Source organism: Fukomys damarensis, unplaced genomic scaffold (assembly GCF_012274545.1).
Source record: "Fukomys damarensis isolate Sample0158 unplaced genomic scaffold, DMR_v1.0_HiC HiC_scaffold_26, whole genome shotgun sequence".
Classification (NCBI taxonomy): domain Eukaryota; kingdom Metazoa; phylum Chordata; class Mammalia; order Rodentia; family Bathyergidae; genus Fukomys; species Fukomys damarensis.
This window is the reverse complement of record NW_022900938.1, coordinates 10980152-11000076: the sequence shown is the minus strand read 5'-3', so window position 1 is coordinate 11000076 and position 19925 is coordinate 10980152. Positions and strand designations below refer to the sequence as shown.

Genomic DNA, 19925 nt, shown 5'->3' with positions numbered 1-19925 from the left:
TCAAAGACACATCTTGCAAGTTGCTGAAAATATGGTCCTGAACAACTGGAGCCAAAAGGAGATTTTTTTTTTAAGTAGTAGGATCAACTTTAAACTTTGCAGTACTGGAAAACTAGTTTTTCCACTCTCTCCATTTAAAAATTTTCCCACTCTTTGAACATCGCCTTGATTTTCAAATAGGGCCTCCAATTGGTCACAGGCGGGTTATCCCGGGTGTAGGCCTGCTCACGGAAAATCCCATGGGGGTGGGAACAAGCCTCCTCTCCAAGTCCAGACAGAACTCATTAAGTGCCCGGGGAGAAGCCCACTGTGGGGCAAACTGGGCCAAGAGGACAATGAGATGCTTTTGCTGGTTTCAGCCTATTCTGGCCTCCACCACCAAGGCAACCCCTGTTGCATAGATGAAAACCCAGGTGACCCACACAACTTATGAGTGGCCAGTGTGGGGTCCCTAAAGTGAAACCCAAAAAAGTGTGCAGAGATTCTGGGCAACAGACTCAAGCAGTCCTTACTGCAAGCGTGCTTTGTGTAATCTAAAGAAAGGGGAATTTCTTAGCCATTCTGGATTTAAAGTAATTACTATTCAAGTTGTTAGGGTATTTTAGAAATAGTTACATCTGTTTTTGTTAAAGTAGAATGTCCTTTCCAATGGTGCTATGCTTAACATACGTTTATTTTTTTGTATTTGTTAATGAGGTTTCCTTTCTGCAGATGCCAAATCTCAACCAAGTGTTCAGTTTTCAAAAGCTTTAATTAAACTTCCGGACAACCATCACATTAGCAACGTCACGGGTTACCTTACGGTGCTGCAGCAGTTTCTGAAAGTGAACAATTTTCAGTATACAACCGGAATCACTCTCAATAATCCAGGTACTTCCTGGTTTTCACATAATGCAACCATATTTGTAAGAAACATCACTACATAAATCTTTTATCAAATGCAATTTATTAAGGGAATTAGATAGTTATTAGAAATTTGATACTCATTTATTCTTCGGAGAACACATGTCACTTTTAAAACATAAATCCATGAAGTTAATAAAAAGAATGATTATACCTCAGTCTTTGGCCTGCATTACCTATTTCAAAATTAATAAAAATTTCTTTTCATTTTAATTCATTTGATTTATTTAATTCCTTTCATTTGATCTAAAACAAATAAGCAAAGTATATAAAATACTTACAGTTATTATAAACTTTGCAAATTAGAAATATATTTAGGAATGGGAACTGGCTTTAAAGACATTTATATATGTCTTTTCTTTTCCTTTTTTTATTTTTGTACCAGAGATTGAACTCAGGACCTTGCATTTGCAAGGCCACTGAGCTAAATCCCTGTCCCTTATACATGTCTTTTCATATTTTGAGTTTCTGTTCACGGTTACCAAACTGATGTGCCTGGTCAGTGACTGTAGAGATATTAAAAAGAATCAAGCATATAGATTGGAATAAGATATTGTAATTTTTCTTTTTATATATGTTAGCTATTCTCAGTAAATATTATAAATACATGCTTTCTGGAGTCAGCAGCTTTTTTATTTTTTGTTTTTTTGAGACAAGGTCTCATTATGTAGTTCAAACTGGCCTCAGACTTGCAGCGATCCTCCTGCCTCAGCCTCGAGTGCTGGGGTTACTGGTGTGTGGCCCCACACCCGGCTATTCGGGAGTTTTAAACTGTCCTGATTTAAAATTGAAGGGAATGGTGGGATTTTACACCTATTTCAGAACATATCCACATTGTTCTACCATTTCTATTACTCAGTGCAACATAACTGGAAGCCCATTGCTTAAAATCACCTCGCACGTGTAATTTTGATTGTCTCAGTTGTCACGATTTTGGACATTTGTCTCCCTTTTTTTGATCTATAAATTTAGGAAAAATTATTTTTGACATTTCATTTGGGGAAATGAGAGCGACAAGGACAAACTGGTTTCCAGTGAGGCGGCCGGTCGTCTTCTCTAGCCTGGGTGGCGATTCCACCCGTGACTCCCTCTCTCCGATCACAGAGCTTTGCCTTCTGTACACACCTGTGACTGCTGCAGACATCCCCTGCCAGCGAGGTCGCTCGTGCTCATGAAACATTTCAGCGAGCCAGCTGTGACTCTGGTTGCGGAAGACGCGGGGCGGGTGCCCGTAGCGGCTCTGAGAGCGGCTCTCCAGGTCCCCGCACGACCCCGCGCGAGCTTTTCTTGCTGGAGGCCTTGTACTCGGTTGTTCTACCTGGAAGGCTCTTACCTGCAGTCTTGGCCTGGAAAGATCCTCCCCGTTCAGACACAGATGAGATGTCCTTCAGAGAGGACGCTGGATTGAACCCACCAGGTTCCACGGCCCGGATAGATGACCAGGGGCTGATGTTCAGTCAGAAATGGAAGCGAAGTGGGAAAGGACTGTCTTACATCCCTAGCCCTTTTTATATTTTAATTTCAATTATATTATTAATACATGTATTTCAAGACATAATTTTTAACAAATAATGATATTAAGAGCTCTCTGATTTGCTAAATTGCCCAATCTGGGCTTGAACTTGCCATCCTCCTGCCTCAGCCTCCCAGAGTACTGGGATTACAGGTGTGCACCACCATGCCCAGAAAAAAAGAACACTTAGTAGAATAAATGATTTTGTATGTGTTCATTGAGTGTTTGGAGCCCATATGAGGATGTGGGGCCAGTAGGAGTTTTGTAAATATTCGTTAAATGGGCCGGGGATTTAGCTCAGTGATTCCGCCGCCTGCCTTGCGAGCACAAGGACCCGAATTTGATCTCCAGTACCCCCCCAGAATTTGTTAGATGAACAAATAAAGCTATAGCTTTGAAACCAGAGATTCAAAAATTACTTTAGGACCAATGCAAATAATAATGTGGAAAATATACTTTCTGTGTTTCTAATGTGTTAGCAATTTACTTTGAAAATTTAAAATTATCAAACAATGCATAGAAATCAATACCATCATTTAAATATTATAGCTATGTTTTCATTCATTTTAAATGTTAGGGTGTATATTATTACTAATATTTTGAAACAAAAGAGAGGCACTTTCTACTTTTTTTCTTCAGAGAAACAGAAATCTGAGTGTAACTCCAGATATTTAAGAAAGCATAGAACAAATTATGTAATCTAGTGTTTAAAACCTTAGGAATATCAGTACAACCAATTCTATTATCCTATTTTGCTCTGCTTTTCAGGCTTGAAGTATAACGTAGTATCAGTATTTGAAAACTCAGTTTATGTTAATTCTTCCAATTATATTATTACTAAGTGTACATCAAGACATAATTTTAAACAGATAATGATATTGCATTATGGTTCTGTGTTATGCTTAACTGCCAAATTGCCAAACCTATCTTCTTTTTTTTGCGGGGGGGACTGGGGATTGAACTTGGGACCTTGTGCTTTTGTGCTTGTGATGTGGGTGGTAGCACCACTGAGCTAAATCTCCAGCGCCAAAATTTCCACTTTTAATAAAACTTTTCCATATGGAGTGCAGCTGAGTCCATTGGTTGTGGGAGACAGTGTCGGTGTTTCAGGTCCATATCTTCATGGACAAGGTGGGATAGTGGAGCCTTTACTTGGGAATAGCAGTGAGATGTGTTTTTTGGCCGTTGGTTTTTAAATTTTAAAAAACATTTAATTGGATTCCAGGGGCCTTAATCATTAACCGACTGTGTGAGAATTAGATAACTCAGGCTTAGACTGATTTTTCAATGTTACATGGGATGATTTTTATTTATGACATATTTTGAGATTACTTTGGAAAAATCTTTAATGGGAAGCCAGTAACTATTTGACATTAAAATGGATAACAGTGGGTGAAAATAGACCCAAAATCATTTTTATGTAATTATAGTTTGTTTCCACATAATTTTAATGTATTGTCCTCTCTTTTAGGTTTTGAAAACATTGAATTGACTCCTCTCGCTGCAATATGTGTGAAAATATATTCTGGAGGAAAAGAATTAAAAGTGGATGGTTCTGTGCAAGTGTCTCTTCCTCTTCTGCGCACAAATGACCTGAGAGCCGGGGATCGAGTCCCTGCTTGGACCTTCGATATGAACACGGGTGTGTTGGCTCCTCAGACACCTTTGAGTAGTTGAAGATTCCATCATAGAATTTGATAAAGCTCAAGCTTTCCAGGGACGACTTTGCACATTTTGTTAGTAACCAAAATGGACCTGATTTGGGTTAATATAAAACAATTATGGGCAGATATGACACCCATACGTTACGTCAAAAAAATAGTGCTTTTTACTCACATTCTCTTGCATTTTTTATACTGCCGACATTTTGAGGCAGAAAGATTTAAAAAAAATCTACTCCTTCAGAGTTTTTGTTTTGATAGGCAGTATGACCTTAGCTAAAAGCTTGGTTAAAGCAATTAAGTAATACAGACTAATTTCAGGAAAATAGAAAGGTCACGTGTTTAAGAGACCGGAAGTAGTAAAACACTTGGCAGCAAAGTTCTGGTGTTGTGTAGCACCGTAGTCATTAGGGTAACTATTGTCCACATATATAAAAGATTCCGAAATAAGTGGAAAGGGGATTCAAGATTCCTAGTGTATGGAAATGATGAATGTTTGAGGAGACGGAAATGCAGATTGCTCTGACTTAATCATTACATCTTGCATATGCGTGTCAAATTGTATTTTACCCCAAAATATATACAAATGTGTCAAATAAAAATAAAAGCCACTGTTTTACATGTTGTAAACAATTTATTACAACAATAAGCCAAAATACAAATATACACCAAACTTATAAATAGCTGTTGTAATTTGCTTATAAAACTTCATAAAGTACATGGGTTTTACTGAATTATTTTCTCTGTAAGGGGCAAGATTTTATTGTACTAGATAGTGGTTTTTGTAGTTTAGAAAAGCTTAATTCTAATAAACTACACTAATAGCACTAGAATAAAAACAACGTTTAATAAGCTAATAATGCTATAAAAGTAAACACTGTAGGTATTGAATTAAAATTCCAGAACAGGTGATAACCACCTAAGGTGAACTAGAATTTCACTGTTCACATCCTCAGGAGATGTTTCAGTGTACACAATTTTTTAAAAAAATTTTTTTGGTACGAGGGATCAAACTTGAGTCCTTGTGCTTGTGAGGCAGGCACCAGAACTACGGAGATAAATCCCCGGCCCTAGTGTATACAATTTAAACATGAATAAGACAGAAATGATTTTTCTAAGCATGTCACATCCTTAGGTCATTTATAATGATTTTATTTCCTCTGGTCATAATCATTCCAATTGTTCTATGTTGTATATTATGCACTATACTATAACTAATGGTGTAATAGCATATGTTATTCTATGACATATTGTTTTGGTTTTTTGAGACAGGGTCTCACTATGTAGTTGAGACTCACCTGGAACTCACTATGTAGCCCAGGCTGGTCTCGAACTCACAGTGATCCTCCTGCCTCAGCCTCCCGAGTGCTGGGATTATAGGTGTGAGCCACCACTCCTGGCTTTATGACATATTGTTATGGTTTTCATAGTTTTGGGAAAAGTCCTGTAATGTATTCTTCACAGAGTATTCAGTGAGTAATTATAACCAGTATTTTTCTATTCACCTTCCTTTTTAGGTGCTTGGGTGAATTCTGGCCAAGGAGTGGTAAAAGAACACAACAATCATTTAATTTGGACGTACGACGCCCCATATTTGGGCTACTGGGTAGCAGCCCCCCTTCCGGGAAGTAGAGGTACCTTAACAATGAAAAAATAATTTTCAGAATAAATGCAGATGTCGTGCTGGATTTTCTATCGTCCGGCCTCTGTTTTATTCTGGGCGTTGTCACTTACAGGCCGTATGACACTGGAGAAGGCATTTAACCTCAGCTTTCTTTGGGCTGAGTGTGTATTTGCACACAGAGCAGCGAAGCTCATCTTGGGGACTCGTACATGCATATGACATCTTGATCATTTTCCATTCACTTTCCCACCCTCTCCCTTATCAGCCCCATTGTCTTCCCTGTCCCCCAAAAGGTATTGTTTCCTGCAATCTTTCTTTTAGGTTTCTCAGATAAGACAAGCCATGTGATATTTAACTTTCTGCATCCGACTTATCTCTCTTCGCATAGTGGTTTTGGGTTCTATTTTCCTGCATATGACATGATTTCATTTTTCTTTATGGCTGCATCATACTATCTTGTGTATATATATTACATTTTGTTTATTCGGTTTTTTAAAAAATGTGTGTAGGGAAACACTAAGGTCCGTAAACTCTAAGGACCCTCATAGCTATAACAGCTGATGAATCTGTGAAAAATGAAGCTTGTTCACGTAAGTGATTGCTCAGTGCACGTCTCAGTCATTTTTTTGTTGCTGGGATGCAATACCCGACACCACAACTTAAAGGAGGAGAGGTTCATTTTGGCTCGCAGTTTCAGGCCTTAGTCTGTGCCAAGGTAGAACAGCGTGGCAGAGGGGCACAGCGGAGGAAAAGCTGCTCACCTTAGGGCAGCCAGGAAGCAGTGTCGAGGAAGGGGGTAGGAAGGGAGATGGACCTTTGCAGGCTACACCCACAGAGACGCCTTCTTCTGACCATACCCCACCTCCTGACAGCAAGTCAGCTGTAAGCCCCACAATGCAGTCACCTTCCAAACACCCGAGGCATTGGGGGCCGCTTTAGATCTAAGCCTGACGGTGTGCTTTTAATGCATGTGAATTCTGTCCAGATCAATTAGAGTTTTTTGGTTACAAGCAGCAGAAACAGTTTTGGGTCATTTTGAAAAGGTGAAAATTCATGGGGAGATTCCAGGATCCCAGGCGAGGCTGAAGAACTGGATGGAAAGAGGCCAGAGCCCCTACAGCTCCTGAGAGCCTGGTGAGCACGCCAGCTGGCTCCTTTGCCAGGTTTTCTTGCCTTCCCTTCATCCTCTCTGATCCCTCTGGCGACCTGAGGCTGCTTGACCCATCATCATTGCATGGGGAGCACATGCCTTGGTTTGTAGGACCGGAGGGTGGAAGACTCTTGATGAAGGCTGCTTCGAAGAGAAGGCAGGTGACAAAACCAAATGAAAATGGACCCGACATTTGGAACAGAAGGTGAATGGGAGAAGGTGGCCAAAAAACCCAAGAACTATCTATTGGGGACGATCCTCCCATACTCCAGGAGAAATGAGTGTTTCATTTATTTACATTTAATGGCATCGCATTATTAAGATAATTGGAATGTTAGGAAATCCTCAGTCAACGAATTTCTCAAAAATTTCAAACATTGCATTTTCAATCCATTAAACCTCCGTGAGTAGAGATAACGCCTCGTGCTGGCTCTCGTCTAAACGGACTGCACTGTCCCTGCTGCCACTTTGTGGGCCCTTTGAGTGTCTGCTGGCATAAATGGGGGAGCTTCTTGGCTTTCGCTGCCACCAGCTATGCCAAATTAACTTTCGTGCTTTCAGCATGTGTGTGTGTGTGTGTGTGCTCACTGTCCTTTAGCTTTGTGGGTTTGGATACTTAGGTGAAAACAAAGCAAAACTTTTAGTGTCTCTTTAGTGAGGATTTGGGATTGACAGTTAAGGCCCTGTCATTCTTCCATCTTCAGTCACGTGCCAGAGTTGATTCTTTAGTTTTTCTACGCGCTTTGGCTCCCAGCTGAGAGACAGCTGCTCCCTCACTGGTCCATGCTGGTCAGTGGGAGCCCCAGGATGCGCCGGGATCCAGGACGTGGATGACATTTCGTGTACATTTCTCTGTGCTATTCTGTCATTTGCCTTTATCTTTTCTTCTGAAGACTCAGTTTTCACCAAGCAGTTTTTTTTCCACCGAGCAGTTTTTTAAAATCCAGTTTGATTTCAATTTTCTTTTTAAATTTTTAACCATGCAACCAAATGTTTTTTTTCAATGAAACTAGCATTTAGAATTCCATTAGAAGAAATGTGAGCCATTGACCAGTTCAATCAAGAAGAATAATTCTTTTTATTTCTGTTTGAAGTTAATTCTTACAGGATTATTTATTCAGAAACCAGAAGGTGGTTACCTTTGTTCTTTATAATGCAAAATATCACACAGTCTTGCCAGCTGTCTGCCTTATCCTGTTTTAGATTTGCAACAATAATGAAATATTCATGAAAAAAACATAATTAATATTTATTAATACTTCAACTCAACTAAATCTAAGTGATTTCCTTTTTAATAAAAATAACCTAGGGAGCATTTGAGTTTCCTAGAGAAAAATACTCGCACTAAAAATATAACTGAAATGATCAGTTTGTATAAGATGATTTTATGAATTGCAAAAGCCAAAATCTTTTTTTTTTTTTTTTGAGACAGGCTCTCACTATGTAGTAGAGACTGACCTGGAACTCACTATGTAGCCCAGGCTGGTCTCGAACTCACAGCGATCCTCCTGCCTCAGCCTCCCAAGTGCTGAGATTACAGGCGTGCGCCACCACACCTGGCCCAAAATCATTCTCTAAAAGAGGTAGAAGTTCTGCTGCAGCTTATCTGTTGGGAAAGATTTTGTGGGGACCACAGTACTCAGACAGAACCATGGGATTCTCAATGAATTAGGCACCGTCTAGAGGTGCTTTTGAGCCATGTATTCTGCAGGCAGATTCTGGCCAAGCAGTGCTGCACTACTAGAGGTGTGTAGACAACTTGCAAGCAGCTCTGGATTTGCTTATAATGAATGGGGTGAACCTGAAATAGGTATGTACCCACCTGAGTGTTAGTTCCCTCACTTTTAACCTTGGGCTTGGCTATTGTATTTATGTTCAAATTAAGATAATTTGAATGCTAGGAAATCCTCAGTGAATTTCTCAAAAATTTCAAACATTGCATTTTCAATCCATTAAACCTCCGTAGCAAAATACCACCAGCTGGGAGGCTGGAAGTCCCGGATCAGGGCTGACAAGGCCTCTCCTTGCATTCTTCTTGCAGCGGGCTCTGTGTGTTCCGTGTTCCTGTGTGAACACGTGGAGAAGGCCAGCGGTGGAGTCCTTCTCTCTTACAGTGACGTCTTTTCTATTTGATGAGGGCTCAGCCCTCATGATTTCACTGAACCTATGTCACCTCCTGTAGGCCGAGACCAGCAGTCTCACTGGGGACTAGGACTTCCGTGCATGAATTTTAGGGGTGACAGATATGATCATCCCTGAAAAGGGAAAAACAAACCATTCTATTCCTCACAGAACTCTTCTAACCCCAATGTATATGTGTGTGGGGGAGGGGGCTCCTCACACTAAAGATTTCTGCAGTAAAGACATTGCCAGTGACTCCCCTCAAAATACTCAGAATATTCTCTCTCACTTTGAACACATTTGTTCCATCATTTTAGGCAGTGTGTCTTTTACTACAATGAAGAGTTTTTGGGAAAAATTGAAACATCCCCTGCATTTTTCAGTCAATCCTTGCATAATCAGAATTTATCACAACACTTGGTCCAGCAAGAGACTGTGCAGCTTGGATTGAGTTACTGTAGTATTTTTTTTTATTTACTTAAGGACATTTTTTATTACACAGTGCTAGGCTTGTCTATGAGGTAATGGCCCACTGTGTGAAAATGGCCAATGCGAGAGGGCCTGTTGTACAGCCTTAAACTTTCAGCAACATCTGTCAAGACTTCTAAGTGCTCCCTAAGGCCAGGCACCGTTATGAGTGCCTCATGATGGTTAGTTCATACCATCCCCGGCGGCCCGCGTGGGTCATGTATGATGTTTTCTTTGCTGCTTTACAAGTAGAGGAACTGAGATATGAAGACATGAACCCACTCCCCAAACTCCAGAGTCCAGGTGCATAGCCACCGCGCTGCTTCTCCAGATCTGTTAATATTGCCATGATTACGCTACTTTTATCCAATTAGATGATGAAAAATTTAGAGGACGCACTTAGGACCTGATGACACTCCTGTCTCTTCTAGGGTCCTCGGTGCAGTTAGGATGCAAGGTGTGGACATTTTCTTGAGACAGAGATGGACGGAAAATCAGTTGTCGCATTCTTTTTATCCCAAATATACATTCGAGTCTCGTTGTTAGTGACGAGTGGACTTGCTCTGTACTACCTATTGTTCTGAGGAAAATGAAATGTTTGCTGATAGTAAAGCAGAGTACCTCAAGATTGGTGGCCGGATAGCATTCATTTTTATGCAGACTCTTAGTAGCATACACTGATCATGCTGCTGTACTGGCCAGCTTTTATTGCAGCGAAGCTGATCACAAGAGCACACGTGTGTGGGCACACGCGACCCACGTAGGAGCTCATAGGACAGCGGGTACGCTGTGCTCTTGCTGGGCTGGGTCTGTCTGAAACCATGGTGTCTCCGTGCTGTGTAACCCAGGCAGAAGGGATTGCAGCTCTTAAATCTTTCAAGCTCCAGAAATTCTGGATTCTCTCTGTTCTTTATATCCCTGCCCACAGTGGCAAACTCTTTTGGACTTTATCTTTAATGTTTCTCTTTTTGCTAATGAAATCTGACTAGTAACACCAACAGTCTCCCAACAATCTGTCTCAAAACCTTTTCACACAAAGGTCCAATTAGTTAGAAATATTTCTCCCAGTTTATCAAATATCTTGCCATGACATTTTGGGCCACCGTTTTTAGTACCTCCCGAAAGAGTAGCCTCACTTCATGGTGTCTGACTCAGAAGCTGGTGTCACATATGTTAGATTTTTGTTGTAGTAGCATCTCAGCACCCACGTAGTAATTTCTGTAATACTAATAGGGAGGTGGAAGGAGATTGGGTGGAGGGGAAGATGAGGGAAGGGAACATGGGGTGGGATTGTCAAAGTACGTTACATGCATGTATGAATATTCCACAGGGAAGCCCAGTATCCTGGGTAGTCAATATGCATTAACAAAGAAAAATGAAAAAGCCTTTTCTGGAGTGGCAGCACGGCTGCCTCAGCGGCTGACCCTAGCAAACATTGATTAGCTCTTTGTGTTAGACGAGTGCTTCAAGCTGGCTGCTGTACGGTGGGTTAGGCTTGGTTCTGTCCGACTCATTTTCTCATTCCAGAACCCAGGGTGAGCGGGTGGTGACCCTCTGGGGTGCCTTTTTCCCACACATGAGTGCCTTAGCTAGAGGACAGAGCCACACCATGCAACCTCCTTTACAGTGCATTTGGATCAGAGCGAGTCCATTGTTTAATCCCGAAGGGTAGGGAAGATGTGCTCCATCCACAGCGAAGACTGCCCTGGGAGGGAAACACAAAACTGTACACATAAGCTGCCTCATCCAGGGCTATTGGACTTAGAATAGTGTTTTCTCTTTTTTTCCTTTGTTTATATCGAACTTTGTAGGTTCGGGTATAAATGAAGATTCCAAGGACATAACAGCCTACCACACAGTGTTTCTTACAGCCATATTAGGAGGAACGATAGTCATTGTCATTGGATTTTTTGCTGTTCTCCTTTGTTATTGCAGGTAAGAACAACATTAATCAATGTGTATACATACAAAAAATATCAAAGTATAGTATCATTTCAGTACATTCTGTGTATTGCAAAGTTTATTTGTAGAGTTGAATAGAGTCTTTTAGAGATGAAAACCGATGTATCCTAACAGTAGCATTGCATAGGCGGTATGCATGTCGTGGGGCCAACGTACAAAGCTGAGCCTTCTAGGTCATAGCTCTTAAATAACATTGTATTCTCTTCTATTAAGGGATAAGTGTGGTACTCCACCAAAAAGAGAAAGAAATATCACTAAACTTGAAGTCCTCAAGAGAGACCAGACAACTTCAACGACACACATTAATCACATCAGTTCGGTCAAAGTTGCATTAACGTCTGAGGACAAGTCACAGTTATTCAATGCCCATAACTCCTCGTACAGCCCTCAAAAGAAGGAGCTATCAAAGGCAGAAGCCGAAGAAAGAGTTTCCATGATAAAAACTCGGGATAATTTTAAAATCTACAATGAAGATGTTTCATTTCTATCAGTCAATCAGAGTAGTTACTCAAGAAAACCCACACCGTCTTTGGAGCCCAATACGGGGACCAAACAACCTAAGCGCGTCGGCAGCAACCTGTCTTCCTCGTCAGGGGACACTCTAGAGCAGAAGCCGTATCTCACAGGGAGCGAAGAGGGATATGGGTGTCCCCAGATTCCCGAGCAGCTCATGCATCTCTACAGCCAGCCCATTGCCATCCTGCAAACCTCTGACCTCTTCTCCACTCCAGAGCAGTTACACACTGCAAAGTCAGCTACTCTGCCCAGAAAAGGACAGTTAGTCTATGGCCAACTGATGGAGCCAGTGAACAGAGAGAACTTCACTCAGACGTTGCCCAAAATGCCAGGGCATTCTCACGCCCAGCCCCCAGATGCCAGGGAGGAGGACATCGTACTGGAAGGTCAGCAGAGCTTGCCATCCCAGACTTCAGATTGGAGTCGGTATTCCAGCAGCTTACTGGAATCCGTCTCTGTTCCCGGGACACTGAATGAAGCCGTCGTGATGACTCCGTTTTCCTCAGAACTTCAAGGAATCTCGGAACAGACCCTCCTCGAGCTGTCCAAAGGAAAGCCCTCCCCGCACCCCAGAGCTTGGTTTGTGTCTCTTGATGGAAAGCCAGTCGCGCAGGTGAGGCATTCCTTCATAGACCTGAAAAAGGGCAAGAGAACCCAGAGTAACGACACAAGTCTGGACTCTGGGGTCGACATGAATGAGCATCACTCAAGCCGGAAGCTCGAGAGGGAGAAAACGTTCATCAAAAGCATGCATCAGCCCAAGATCCTGTACTTAGAAGACTTAGACCTGAGCAGCAGCGAGAGTGGGACCACCGTCTGCTCGCCGGAGGACCCCACTTTAAGGCACGTCTTGGATGGAGGGAGCGGAGTGATCTTGGAGCACCCCGGGGAAGAGTCCCCAGGAAGAAAAAGCACTGTTGAAGATTTTGAGGCCAATACTTCCCCCACGAGAAAGAGGGGCAGACTGCCGCTAGCCAAAAGAGACAGCAAGACTAACATCTGGAAGAAGCGCGAGGAACGCCCGCTGATTCCCCTCAATTAGCTCCGGCGCGGTTGTGTCCCTGCCTTTTGTGCCGTGTTTTCTTGCTTCTTGTTGTAAATCGCAGTATGAACTTCCTAAGAAATCGGGACTGAACCGTCTTAGGGTCCCAGGACATGTCTCAGGCAGATGCTTTTTCTGGCCTATTCTTTTCATTTATTTTTTGAGTGATGAATTTTAAAGTATCTTAAGTTTTCAAAACGTAACATAGTGTTGAGATGTTCGTTATCTGTTTGCCGATTTGGTACCGACTCTTCTACGAGTGAGACAGTGGAACGTGCGCCCCCAAAGTTGCTCCCCCAAATGCTGCCTCTGCCTCGACGACTACCCCGTGGGACCTTGAGAAATGAAACTCCTCTCCAGCATCGTCAATGTGAAACGTTATTGTTATGCCCTCCTCTGCCGATACTTAAAAACAACCTGATGAAAGTCGGACTGTTGTTTTCCTAGAGTTTAAAGACCAAGCAACACTTTCTTTGAGATAAATAGCATGTGTATTGTGTCACCCTAAGATAAACCCTACGCTGATACGATGGGCAAGAAGCTTTTTGGTCATTAGATGGGGAGACATCAAGTCTTGGGTTGTTTTTGGCTATGACTTCACAGAATAAGTAAGGTATCAAGTTGTTATGTAGTAATTTGAGAAATGAATACTCTGATACTGGATTTTTATTTTTTAATCTTTTCTTTTTCCTCCCCTTAAAGATTAAGTGACCTTAGCTATCCATGAAATTTTTTTTTACCAGGGCAAAAAACAAAACAAGATGAAACTATGATATGTGTAAGTTAAAAACAGTTTTAACATACTCTGCTTCAAAAACCCAACCTTAGTCACTTAAAGGCCATCAAACTTGATTTAAAAAATGATATGAGAGTCATTTGTGAATGTCAAAAAGTTAACAAAATATGTAAAGATTAAGGAAATAAGTGTTTCACCTCAATGAGCAGAAAACAAAAAGCCATTTTTCTGAGGATCAGAAATGTTTTTTGGGTTACTAATTAGAAATGTTGACATTTTTGAAGGAAAAGACATTTTTGAGGAAAAGAGTTTCAATTTCAGGAGAAATATAAATTTTTCCTTATATTGCTTGTAGCCTCTGCAGTTTTTTCTCCTTGGTTTTAGAAGTATATCGAAATCTTTTCAATCATAGCAAAGAACTCAATGTGAACACATTCGATATTTGTTTTTAATTATGTCTTCAACTCTGAAGTATCATTCATGTGTTCTAAAAAATAAAAGCTCTTGTTAATTAAAATTTACTCACCCCATTTTTCTTAAAAATTTCAATGAAGACACATCTGAAACATCTTTCCCTTTTCCTTGGTGGGAAGATAATGAAACTAAATTGCTTTAAAAAAAAAATCATCCCCTACTATTCAATGTAGGAGCAATATAGACTCGCAAGCCACCTACACAAGTTGAAACAAAATAGCCACAGTAAATATCTTTAGTGAAATTGTAGATAGCTGTACAATGGAAGAAAGTATCTTTTTCCCTTGAGATAGTAGATTTCCACCAGTATTTCCCTGTAATCAGTTCTGAAACATCTAAACATCTCCTACCTTTTTGTATTAACCCAAAGAATTTCAAGACAGGCATTTGCATAATTTGCTACGATTACCCTAACCTGCAGAAGAGATAAACATTTTGGGTCAACACGGACTTGCTTTTTTTTTTTTTTTTTCTTTTTAAGTAGTGTTAAGGTTTACATTTAGAGGAGGCTTTTTGTTGGTCTTATACAGAAAGATATTAAAAACAGCAGGAATAAAGGTTTGGAAAAGGTTAAGGAGTTAAAAAGTGCTCTACGGAAGTGCCTTTGATACAGATTTGCTTTATTAGAAGGATACAGTAACATCTTTTTTAAGTGTACATTTTCTCTCCGTCAAATTAAACAGATGTGCAGTTTTTATTGAAAAATATGGACCTAGTGTTTCATGTTGGAACAAAGAATTTTGCATGTAAGTAATCGTTCTTTTTGTGTTTAATCTTTTTTGTAAATTCAGCACATATTGATAAATTGGAATGAGGTTAGAAAGCATATAGCAGAATGTTGTATCTCCTCAATATTTTAAGTGTATATTTTCACCTTTAAAAATGTTTCATCTCTCAGCTTGGAAATGAAATACACATACTGGCATGTGTGCACCTTCCAGATGTATAGCTTACTTGCTCATTCTTGTGCAAGGGGAAGAGATGATAATGCTCCAAGGGCTTTTCTAGAACTTCTTGTTTGGTGTCAGAAAAAAGAAGCTTATTATTTCTCCCCTGACTTTTATTATTCCTCTCTTTTGTCTTCGTCCCCCGCCTTTGTCACTGCACATGCTGTTTGAGATTGGCAATTTTAGGCAATTTAACTTTTCTAATGATCAAAAGAGTGTGACTTCTCATTTGTGAGCAGCTCACAAGTTTCCTGCTTAACAAAAAGCTGAAGCCATCTACTTTGTCTTAACCCAATGATAATAAACCAATGATATTCACTGCTTTGTTAAATTTTTAAATTGAAAACCACCAGTTTTTCTGCAAGTTTAAATCTAGATAATTTTGGTAACAAATTGTTAACATTTGTGGATCCTTTGTACATACCCTGGATATATCTTATAGGCAAAATATCACTCAATTAACTTATGGATTCATTTACTGAAACACAGCTATATGTATTTTTGAATACATATGATCTTGAGACTTTATAAAATCAATTTTTATGACTTTATGCAGTTGTATGGGGATGATGCCCTTTTATAATGCACAGTATACCATGAAGATCACAAATGTTAAAGAATAAAAGAACTTCTTTTCTTTGGCAATGACTTTCAGATCTCTTTCCATGGGTTAGAGTCCTCTCGTATCAATACATAGTATGGGCTTTTATAGATCTGTGGGTCACATAATGCCCCACAAAACTTCCCAGAAAGGTGAATCTCAGAGTTATACATCACTTATAAAGTATGAGTCACCCATTTCTCCATGCACTGACATCATAAAGAAATTTGACTGTATTAATTTCCATTTGAGATCTGGAGTTTACATTTTGCCCTTTTCTTGCCAAGTGTTTCTATCCTTTGTATTCTTTCTTTGGAAAAATCTCATTTTAGTGTAGTTATTGCCACTATTTCTGTATTTACTGCTGAAAACTATAACAGTCTGAAGATCTGTAAAATGTTAAACATAGTTCATTAAAGATAAGACATCGAAAGAGCTCTTGATGCATTGTTTGATTGGGGGTAAAATACAAAAGCTGCCTTCATCGGTTGTCATTCATTCTAGGAAAACAGTCAGGTGCTTTTTACTGATTACACTGTGCACAGCAAGATAAACCCTGTACTTTATGTATCTTTTAACCCTTTGTTAAGTATATCATGGCCCCAGAATTCACATTTTTACTATTAATTTAGAGTTTAGACGTAGTTTTCCATCCTACGTGATTAATCTGATAGAATGTAAAACAATATATAATTCCTGAAACACCAAAGTGAAAACTAAATGAAATCCCTGATTCCATTTTTAAAACGTTCTTTAGATTTTAGATCTAAGACTAAATGATCTAAAATCAAAGGCTACTCTTGCTTATGGTGTTACATCTCCAAGGGCCTTTGTTTAACCAAATGAAAAGCATTTCAGTCCAAGAAGTTTGTATTTGGGAAGTTTAGAATAGTTTGTTTTGTTTTGTTTTGTTTCAACAAGGTCTTACATATTCCAGTCTCCTTGAACTCAGGCTGGCCTTGAACTCACAGTGATCTTCCTGCTTCAGCCTCCCGAGTGCTGACATTACAGGTGGGTACTGTCATGCCTGGCTTAGAATAGTTTTTAGAGCCATCCTGCTGCCATGATTTTAGATATTTTCTATAATTTTTACATGTTAATATGTTATAGTAGTTATCTGTGGTCTGCTCTAATGGGATTGGGTTCTGAATCCAAGGCAAATACAGCAGTATAGACAGTGATTTCCAGTCTGGCACAGACAGCCACAGCTGCCTGCATCCCTGGGCCTTCCCTGGATCTGGGAAATCCTCGGCCCTGGTCTCAGAAATCCTCCGTCTCCTGGAGGAGTCACCCAAGCAGAATGGATTTCCTGTCACACTGAGAAGCACAACTGCAGACAGGAGGTATCCATGAGCAGGTCATCCTGTTCTCACCTCAAAAGGGACAGTAATGTGGGCAGAGCAGTAGGAAATGGAAGAACCACAGGGAAGGAAGTTGGGTGGATTTGAGATAATTTAATTGTTTTATCAAAACCGATTCCCCTGCCAGTCTTCAATGATGTGACAGATAAACAGGGCCCCTTCCCTCGGACCACATGTTGGAAAATGTTAATACTACACCACAGTAGTATTACTTTGTGTGGACTCCATAGAAGTCACCTTTCAGCCACCTTTTTATAGTAGATGTTTTATCAGGGTGCATGGTGAGCTTCTGTTCCCGGGTAAGCTCTCTCTAAATCAGGTGGGCTAATTTCTCTGAAGAAACTGTTCAGTTTGCCTTCTCCATCAAAATATTTTCTTTCTTGTCTTTCCCCTTTATTTTGAGCTTCAGTTTATGTTGGGACTATACACTTCTGGGTACTGAATCAAATTTTAAAAATAAAAACATCTTCAGAACTTGATGCCAGAAGAATAAGTCTGGATATAAGTCACAGTTTATAATGTTAAAAACCAGGTGGTTCACAGACATAATCACAAGTGGCAGGAAAACATCATCCAGTACATATAGGGAATTTCTTAGAAAAAAATGGGAACTATCCCCCCCATTAAGTTTATTGGTACATTTAAAGCAAACAATACAGTTCCATTTATCATTGGGATCTTGTAACTTTACATGACATGTCTTGACTCTTTATTTTATTTTTTGAAGCAGCTTTGTTAAGGATCACAGTTTTTACTATGTGTGGTATTTGTCAAAGATAATATTTTCTCCATTTTATCAGCTATCATACATTAATACTTTTCTGTTCCTGTTGAAAAGGCTCACATGTGGAACAGTGAGTCCATGCTGGCACCACCTTTCTGAATGCTGTAATTCCTCATTTTCAAACTTAATGTTTGCCTTACTTATGAAGGGTATTTCAGTTTTGTACGGAGACTCTGATTTCCCACGAGTAGGTTTTTTTTCCCCTTCTGTTCAGATTAACTAGAGGTTTCATAATTCATATGTTGACTGGCTTTAATCCTTGTAGACCTTATTAAAACACGAGACTAACTGCAGACAGTCTGACTCAAAACAAATCAGGTAATTACATTCCCAGGAGTCCCCGAGCTTATATGCAAACAACTTCATTAAAAATTCTTTTTTTTTTTTTGGTACCAGGGATTGAACTCGGGTCCTTGCGCTTGCAAGACAGGCCACCAAACCGCTGAGCTAAATCCTCGGCCAAAAATTCTTTCTTGAATGTTATACAGAAAAGCATCAATGTGACTATCAAGCACTATGCAATAAATCTCAGAGTAATTTTTGTTTTATATACTTCCATTTTAGATCAGAATATATATGTGTTTTATGTAGAAAGTACTTGTTTAAATAAAAAGCAGTTTAAATTTATCTCCATTACCCAATATTTTATAATATATACTATTTTAAAACCCTGATTTCTAATTTAGATAACATCTAAAAGATTTTTATCTATTAAAACCAGAAGAATTTGTTAACATGCATGTTTACACAAGTCTTTTCTCAGTGTCACTGTCTTACCAATTTTAAATTGTATCTCTATTTTCCACAGATTATTTAACCAAAGCACTGTTAATTTAAATACTAACAATAAAAGAAGGTGCTAACATCAAGCAGGTGAGGTTTGAAATTCAGGAGTCTCAGTTTTTCAGGGAGGGCTTTTATATTTATATTTTTCCAGCCTGGTACTTTTTTCTTCATGTGCAGATAAAATGGAAAACAAGAGGATTCTAAAAGGGAATTTTATACTAATGAACTTTAACACATACTGGTTTATCTGAAACCCTGCTTTCTTGAAAAATAATCTATCATTTTCTTTTTCTGTGATGAGACACAAGAAAAAGTTGTAAAGAATTAGTTAAAACAGAAGCGTTTTTATTTTTATTGATAAGAGACCTGCCTATTTCTTCTGCTTCTTTTAGAGGCAAAGGTAGAATTTGATACTAATATAATTAGCCTTAGTAAACAATTCCAGTCTAAATCAGAGAATATCTGAAGTTTCATCTGTGCCAAGATGGACTCTTTAACTCACTTCAAAAGAAAATAGAATCTGCATGTAATATACCCACTGCCTTGTGGTGTGTGCGAAATCCTTACATTGAACTAACACTTTGTGCGTGTTTCTCTCCCAGCTCATAAGATCTGCAGGGAGAGGAACTGTGTTTTAAAATCCCCCTACTTCCCAATAATTCTTTTGTTATATTACAATATGTACTCAATAAATATCAATCGATGGGCTTATGGATCGACTAAATGACAATCGATCTTGTTCAATGGAAAACATTGACTGTGTTTTGAGCAGTAACAAGAGTGATGTCAGCCCGCTGGTGGGGAAAGGGCCCCCTTCCTGTGTCGCCCACAGCACCCATAATTCAGCAGCCCCCGCAAACAGAAGTGCCCCAGAGGAGCTCTGGGGTCCACGAAGACGGCTGTAAAACCTTGGCTGAGCTGAAGACCTAAGGGAGCTGCTTGAGAGGGAAGACGGACGTCCAGGTGGGAGGGCCGCAGACCTGCGAGTGGCTCTTCCCTCTGTGCATGCCGCTGTTGCCTCACTACCAAAGTCATCCGCGGAGGGACCCGGACAGCCCTGTGCACCTGTCCCGCAGGTGACAGGCCTGCTAAGCTTGTTCTCAGCTGTGAAACCCGAGATGGCCCCCGAGACTTGCACTTAGCTATAGACGGAGAGCACTTCTGCCCCCGGCGATAGTCCTACAGGGGAGGACAGGCTGGGGTGGTCCCCAGCCACAGGCCTGCAGGTCTTGGCCGCTCAGACTGGCACAGTCCTGGGACTTGGTTCTCGCCTCTC

General features: G+C 40.2%; 1 protein-coding gene and 1 long non-coding RNA gene across 2 annotated transcripts in view; both read left to right on the top strand.

The window, feature by feature from the left end:
• Positions 1 to 14246, top strand: part of Fam171b (family with sequence similarity 171 member B) — a 56013-nt gene extending 41767 nt beyond the window's left edge. The window contains exons 4-8 of the mRNA XM_033756390.1: positions 712 to 870; positions 3888 to 4058; positions 5595 to 5711; positions 11252 to 11375; positions 11616 to 14246. Coding sequence (XP_033612281.1) covers positions 712 to 870; positions 3888 to 4058; positions 5595 to 5711; positions 11252 to 11375; positions 11616 to 12960 — 1916 coding nt within the window. The 3' untranslated portion in view covers positions 12961 to 14246. The remainder of the gene's footprint in view (positions 1 to 711; positions 871 to 3887; positions 4059 to 5594; positions 5712 to 11251; positions 11376 to 11615) is intronic.
• Positions 14247 to 14261: 15 nt separating this feature from the next.
• Positions 14262 to 19925, top strand: part of LOC117283439 — a 23058-nt gene continuing 17394 nt past the window's right edge. The window contains exons 1-2 of the long non-coding RNA XR_004514433.1: positions 14262 to 14916; positions 16640 to 16729. This is a non-coding gene — a long non-coding RNA (uncharacterized LOC117283439). The remainder of the gene's footprint in view (positions 14917 to 16639; positions 16730 to 19925) is intronic.